Below are 7,721 nucleotides of genomic sequence, written 5' to 3' on the forward strand. Positions count from 1 at the left end.
TTGTGAAAGCGAAACTACTTTGTTTGGCCTTCCAAAAGAGGACGATATCTGCTTCGTCATGCCTGGAGCTGATCCGTGCTGGTCGCTGAGTCGTCGCTCCGGCCGGACACGGCATCAACAGTATGTGTGGGGCGTAACATTTCCGTCACACGCTTGAGGTATTCGGCCAATCACAACGCACTGGATAGCTGGCCAATCAGAGCACACCTCGCTTTTCAGACCGATGAGCTTTGTAAAAATTGACGCGTTTCAGAAAGGCGGGGCATAGAGGAGAAACAATAATGTACAGTATGTGGAAAATATTGTGTTTTTTTAACCTTAAACCGTATAAACAAATTTCATTACACCAAATACACAAAATAATGTTCTTTTTAGCAACATCATATGACCCCTGTAATAGGCTATTTAATAGTAGTTTCCATTCCAACTAACCCCATACAGTGTGACAACATGCCACATTTTAGGAATGCTGTCACAAAATGTCAACATGTGCTTCTTAAACTGTATCCTGGGCAATAACAGTGAAAATGTTAATTTTATAAATATACAAAAAAAATGCATATTTATTAATGCTTTTGCAATGTAAAACCTTTTACCATGCCAGGAAATTTTACTGAACCTGAAATAACAAAGAAATGCAATGACAGAAGGCATGATATTGGACCAAAAATGGACATACAATTACAATGGGGATTTATGTTTCGAGTAGTTATTTTTTTAACCTTTACTAACATACTGGACTGAACTTGGCAAACACCTGCTGACTGTATCATTCCTATAAATCAGACTAAATAAGCCACCTTCGTTCATGGCAGTAAAAAGAGAACAATATTTTGTTCATTCATACAGATAACGCAGTTTAATGCAAAATGCAATTGCTTCCATAAACTAAAGCATTGTTTTAGAAGTTATTGGTAACATGTATGATTATTCTATTACTGCTCACCTGTAATTGTTTAGAGGAGTGTGGCAGTGAGACGTCTGCATGGCTGACAAGGCCCCTCGAACATAGCAGACTTCGTTTATGTGCTTATGCCAAATACTCCATGCACAATATTTTATCTACATAAAAAACTACAACTACAATGGCGAAAAGTGAGGGGAAAAGGGCAATATTTGCAACTGTTACCAATTTCAACACCGCTACAATGAACGATGCACTAGAAAGCGGAAGCTGTCGTGTATTCTTTCGACAGAAGGAACATTACGAGTTGGCTACACTTATCGCCCTCTGTAGTTTAGGAGTATTGTTAACGCATTCTCTCAACCTTTCTCCCTTCCTGGGCAAATCCGTGTAAAATGGTAAAATGGGGTGTTACAGTTTGACGATGTTATTATAACAGAAAACTTTCTTTCTCCCGTTTGCGCTTTTCACAGCTGAAATTGTTTACCCAGGCGTAAACCCTGGGGAATGTAATCTCGGGTTATTTTATTCTACTTTCCACACTGTTCATACTTTACGCTTGGTTAATTTTAGATCACACACTGTTTCTAAATTCAAAGTTAATTTCTTATTTGCTTATTTATGACGTCAATAACATTGAGCCCCTACTGATAGTTGCGTGAACTTTTATAAGAACTGCTTGTCCAAAATTGGAAAAGTTGCCAACTCCACCGTCTGTCTAAAACGTACAAAAAGCCTTCTGGATGAAAATAATGTAAATAAAACGTAAAAAAAAAAAGTTAATATATTTTAAATGGTTATGGTTTCAGAAGAACACCAAGACCACTTCTAAGGGCGTCTCTATATCCGCACTGAGTGTGTCTGATTGGTCGAGTAGCGCGATAGAGTCTCTGATTTCACTTCAGAAACAGCATCACTGCGACGTACTTGTAAGTATAATATCCTAATTACTTAAGACCACATATATTATGAAATGAATACCTTGTTCAAAGCATGGATCGTAGAGCGCAAACTTTTTTAGTTTGTTTTAGGAAGACCGAAGTTCTACCATCTGATGTTTATTTCCGATGTTTCAAATGAATTTATTTACGATAGCCTTTACATTAATGTACATAAAATGCGATTTATGTAATTTAGAGAATATGTTCCTTGACATAGAGATTTAAATTGTCGCATAATTTTGTTTCTAATAGGATGAAAAAAGTGAAAGTTTGAGGTTGCAATGGCCAAAGTAAATATTTGAATGACCTCAAACAAATGGAAAGAATGAAAGCTCACAATTACATAGCAAATAGATATTTTTGTGCTGTTGTCATATAAACTGATTGCACTGTACCCTTATTTTTCGAGGTCTGTCGCTAAGCAATATTACGGTAGGCTACCAGAGAGAGAGTGAGACTTTAAATACTACATAAGTGCAGTGCATGTAGTTCCCTAAGGCAACAGAATACGTGGCTATACCCTCTCTCTGAAACGGTTATACTGTATGTCTATGTGTACAGTTTCACTTTCTTGATTTTATCTGGCCTATTCACAAGTGCAATGGTATTGCTTTCAGTTAAACAGTATACCCTGATAGCACACGTACATCTCGGAGACGGTCTGCATTTACATCTGCAAGACGTATTTTTTAGAGAGTTTGCTCATCTGCAATACGTCTATAGGACGTTTCCTTTTAAATGTCAAACAGACGTCTATTAGATGTCTTTAAGATGTTTATGATTTAGAATGTATGTAAAACTGACATCTGAAAGAGGTCTGTCAGACGTTTGTAGACAGCAGATTCTTTCCGGATCAAGAGACCTTTAACAGATATCTTGCAGACGTACGTGTGCTATCTGGGATAGGCTAATATTACATTTTGTTGACAGATTAATTGGCTCTGTATTTATGTATTTATTTATTTTTAAATATTACGCCTGATATTGTGTCCTAGTACGAGAAAAAGCCAGAGCCCGGAGACCTCATTGAAATCTCCCGAGGCTTATACCAGCACTGGGCTATTTATGTTGGTGAAGGTTATGTGATTCACCTGGCACCACCCTGTGAGTATTTTACATGCATGCCTCAAATGATATTGAGCCTAACTTGCATTGAATCTGAAACATTCCATTTAAAGGCACAATATGTAAGATTTTTTTTATTAAAATATCCAAAAACCACTAGAACAGTGTTATATATTTTGCTGACTTGTGTACTTACATTATCCCAAATGTTTCGAAGAATGTTTAAATCCAGAGAAATAAGCAATTTTAACTAGTGACACGGACCCGCGCTCGTTCAGTGGCCTCGTTTTGCTTCGGCGGCTTTCAGCCTCACCCTGCTTCATTCTACTACATTAATAAATCATTAGCTCATCCATGAACATGATTTCTGCCTGAGTCCCGTCGGATTGCATCTGCTGTGGGGATGAAGACGACAACTCCCATGATTCCACACTCAGTCACGGCGTCATCAAACTACGCCTTTGTCTATTTGTTTATTTTGAATACGCGCCCTCTAGCGGCGAAAATTACATGTTGTGCCTTTAAGTCTAATGATTGCTTTTACTTTTCCATTTCTTTTGTTTACAGCTGAACATGCTCAAGCTGGGGCCAACAGAATCATGTCAGTACTACATGAAAGAGCCACAGTGAAAAAAGAACAACTTTATGAAGTAGTTGGCAATAATGATTATCGTATCAACAACCTTTTGGATGAGAAATATAAGCCACGTCCTGTTCGAGAGATTCTACAGGATGCACACAGTTTTGTGGGAAAAGAACGTACATATAGTGTGTTTACAAAGAACTGTGAGCACTTTGTTACAGAGCTGAGATATGGAAAACCACAATCCCGCCAGGTACAGTTGTTTGGCATGACCTGGCATACTGGGATAATTCACACAAGTACTGTTACTCAATTATAATACTCATAAATGTCTCAAAAATGCAAATCACTGTATTACAGGGCTATTTATGGTCAAATATTTTAAAATAATTTATTATAGGTTTAAGGTCACAAAAGCAACAACTTTTCACACAGTGAATTCTCTCTTCCTTCGGCTTGCTCCCTTTATATCAGGGGTTGCCACAGCAGAGTGATCCGCACAACCGATTTGGCACATGTTTTACGCCAGATGCCCTTCCTGTTGCAACCCAGCACTGAGAGTACTTTTCACACAGTGAATTAATATAGATAATTTCTGTTTATTCTAATAGGTGCAAGATGCAGTGAGGACTGTTGCTGCAGGGGCTGGTGCAGGGCTTGGCATTGGAATCATTGCTTATGCAGTTGCAACCTTTCTTGGTTCAAAAGACAAAGAGAAGCAGACACAATGAACAGTGAGAAATGAAGAACTAAAAGTACTGGATTATTTAAAGCCAGTAAATTGTTTGTTACTTTTTATTCTTTTTAAATAATTGAGATAAACCATTAAACTTAAATGTAAAAACTTGGCAGCCTTAGTTTTATGAGCACAAATGGAGAAATTCATAAACAGAATGTAAAATCTATTGTGGTGTAAGGTAACTCAATAAAGAAATGAGTCCATAGTCCACTGATAAATCTCTTCTTTCTTGTTCTTCTAATTTATTTTTTTATTTTTTATATATATATATCACACATTTATTTTTCTACTAGACTTTTATAACTGTCTATTATAACCAAAATATAGAAAGCTGAATACAGTGGCAGCATGAAAGACGCATAGTAAAGCTGCATATAGGCTGCCATGTCATCAAGCTCCTTTCGAAGGACATCTCAATTTGAAGGATCCTTAGTAGGCAGTCTATGTTTTGCATCCGTCACTCGGCTTGTTTTGAAGGATGTACATCAGGTGTATCCTTCACGTCTTTCAATCACCCATATCCTTTTCACACATTCCAATTTGCCAAAAAATGGCATGGCCAACCCTATAAAATCTCTGGCCACCCCACTGGCCCCCCTATTCACCAAGCCCATGTTGACAGTTCATGCTTAACATAGGATAATACTTTAGGCCAAGGTCTACACATATTATCAAACATGGACTTAAATATTTTACATCAAAATTAAACAGCAAAAGACATTCATTTGTTGAGGATTTCCTCCGTAAGTTCCACCTAAACTATCCTGGCGTGTGCTCGCTTTAGCTCGCCACTTTACTGCAGTGTTTGTGAGGATTGTGAAGTTTGTGAGGATCGCTTTGAACTTGAAATGGACAAAACTCACAAGCAGTGTTGGTTAGTAACTGATTACATGTAATCTAGATCACGTATTCAGATTCCAAAAATTAAGTACCTGTAATTAGAGTCTATTCATTTTAAAATATTTGTAATCAGACTTCAGTTACGTTTTTATTAATTAGATTATTACATATATTATTCACACAATAACAATAAATTATTTAGAATGTATTGGTTCTCCCTAATTCTTTTTTTTTTCATCTTTTAAATTTTCCTTTCTAAAATCGCCTACTGCTTATGTTTAGAAAGTCTTCCAGTTTTGTGGACATTCACACAAAGACCGTTACTAGTCAGGTGCAGGCCACACAGCATTTGACCACTGGATGTACAGAAGTTAAGCTTAATTTTTTATTTGATTGCCTTTTCATCAAACTCACAAACCCCTGCAGTTTGCGAACCCCAGTTTGGGAAACACTGACGTAATGTAATGTTTAATGCACTTCATGTTGTTAATTACAATGAATGGAATATATTTTCTTTCTCTTTGTATCAATATGATACAAGATTGTTATATTTAAATCGATGTGACAAACGAGTTAGATCAAAAGTAATCTAAAAGTAGTCTGATTATATTACCTAAAATTTGTAATGTGTACCTGTAATTGTGTAAATTAAATTATATTAGATTATTTATTAGATTATATTACCTAAAATGTGTAAATGTGTAATGATCACGTTAATTAAATGTTTTTGTCATATAATTTTGAATCAGTAACAAACTACAATTGATCTAAGTAATCTAATCTGCCCAGTCCAGTAATCTACCCAGCACTGATCACAAGCAAGCATACAAGATATTTCAGTGTTTCATTTCCCATGTAAAATCCATGGATCTTGTAGTGTTTATCTCTCTGTAACTTTTACTATCAACTTTATTTTTTAAATAATAATTTCCCATTCACTCTTTAATGATTTCACCCATGTCAGCTGTGTGGACTCTAAAGGCCGGGTATATCGATCTCTATTTTAATCTTTACCGATATGAATTCTTGCATTTCAGGATCGTTCTTTTAGTCTGTGCTGTTTTCTGTTGATGCATGAACAAAATTGCCCTAAACATTGTAGCGCCTACCATCCAATAACCGCAATAGCTTTCTACTTTGCTGTTTTTAGTGCAGCTATTTAATAAGAATTTTATCGCTGTATAAGACAAAATTGTGTTTCCTAAGCCAACAGAAAGAGCTCGATACCTATCTCAAACAAGAGCGCATGTTTTATGTCAAAGCTAACAAAACCGCAAGCAAACAGTTTCACTTTCTTCTTCTTTTCTCTTTATCTGTTCATAGTAGGGGGAGAGTGGGGCACAACCTACCACGGGATTAGCTGTAAAACACATGGTTTAAAAGTACACAGGACAGCATGACGAAACGGTGTGGAATGTTGGACACTTCATGTCACAGCTTTAATTAGATTACATTACATTTTAAAATACTTGTAATCAGACTAGTTCTCTTTTTTTTATTGATTACTTGATTATTATTGACAAGCTATATAGCTCTTTAAAAATGTTACAAAATATGAGGCCTGATGATATTGTGTCCAAGTAGCCTATGTAGGAGTGGACTTCAATGAAATCTTCCTATATCAATACTGAGCTATTTATGTTGGTGAAGGTTATGTGATACATCTGGCACCACCCTGTGAGTCATTTACATGTCTTAAATGATGTCTACTGATAATTAACCTAAAAATGACAATTAAGTCATCCTTTACTCACCCTGGTGTTGTTCAAATGCCATATGCTCTTTGCTTCCTTCTTTTTCAGACCACATCCCTTGTATTGAATCTAAAACATTCCATTTTAAATCTCATGATTGTTTTTACTTTTACTTTTCTTTCAGATAGCTGAACATGCTCAAGCTGGGGCCAACAGGATGATGTCAGTACTACACGAAAAAGCCACAGTGAAGAAAGAAGAACTTTATGAAGTAGTTGGTAATAATGATTACCATGTCAGCCACCTTATGGATGAGAAATATAAGCTTACATGGAACTGTGAGCACTTTGTTACGTAGCTAAAATACGGAAGAAGACCACATTCCCACCAGGTACAGTTGTTTGGCATGACCTGGCATATTGAGATAATTTACACAAATACTGTTAGTGTTAGTGAATAATAATGTTCTCATAAATGTCTTAAATTTTAAAATTACAGCATTACAGGGCTGTATTATGGTGAAATATTTTACATTCATTTATTATAAGGATTAAGGTCACAAAAGCAACACCTTTTCACACGGTGAATTAATATATAGATACCTTATGTTTATTCTCATGGGTGCTAATGTGGAAATGGCAGTTGGTCGTACTGCAGCAGTTGGCATTGGAGTTCTTGCTGCTGCTGTAGCCATTTTTGGTTCTAAGACAGAGAAGCAGACAGTGAACAGTGGGAAACGAAGAAGTAGGCCTACTATTGTGGAGGCCTTTGATTATTTAAAATCAGTAAATTGTTTGGTGCATTTTACTCAATTTAAATAAGTAATTTAAATGAACAATTAAACATATCTTGTCAATTAGACAAGAGCTTTGCTGTGAAAAAATTCACAGATCAAGCTGCTGAATATGACACCGGTTTCATTCCTCTAAGTGTCCAACTTTTGTCGCTACGAAAA

At 36.2% G+C, this 7,721-nt stretch overlaps 2 protein-coding genes across 2 annotated transcripts in view; one reads left to right on the top strand and one right to left on the bottom strand.

The window, feature by feature from the left end:
* The window catches only part of LOC107730664 (integrator complex subunit 5-like), a 23,268-nt gene extending 22,102 nt beyond the window's left edge, over positions 1 to 1,166 (bottom strand). Inside the window, exon 1 of the mRNA XM_016541527.1 lies at positions 947 to 1,166. Within this exon, the coding sequence (XP_016397013.1) occupies positions 947 to 987 (41 nt within the window). The 5' untranslated portion in view covers positions 988 to 1,166. The remainder of the gene's footprint in view (positions 1 to 946) is intronic.
* Positions 1,167 to 1,770: 604 nt separating this feature from the next.
* Positions 1,771 to 7,012, top strand: LOC107730656 (HRAS-like suppressor 3). The gene is made up of 6 exons (XM_016541518.1): positions 1,771 to 1,833; positions 2,098 to 2,135; positions 2,841 to 2,949; positions 3,478 to 3,746; positions 4,105 to 4,227; positions 6,951 to 7,012. The coding sequence occupies exons 2-5, from the start codon at positions 2,127 to 2,129 to the stop codon at positions 4,222 to 4,224; spliced, it is 507 nt and encodes a 168-aa protein (XP_016397004.1). The 5' UTR covers positions 1,771 to 1,833; positions 2,098 to 2,126; the 3' UTR covers positions 4,225 to 4,227; positions 6,951 to 7,012.
* Positions 7,013 to 7,721: the final 709 nt, after the last annotated feature.

This window comes from Sinocyclocheilus rhinocerous, unplaced genomic scaffold, assembly GCF_001515625.1.
Source record: "Sinocyclocheilus rhinocerous isolate Xijiao unplaced genomic scaffold, SAMN03320098_v1.1 scaffold308, whole genome shotgun sequence".
Classification (NCBI taxonomy): domain Eukaryota; kingdom Metazoa; phylum Chordata; class Actinopteri; order Cypriniformes; family Cyprinidae; genus Sinocyclocheilus; species Sinocyclocheilus rhinocerous.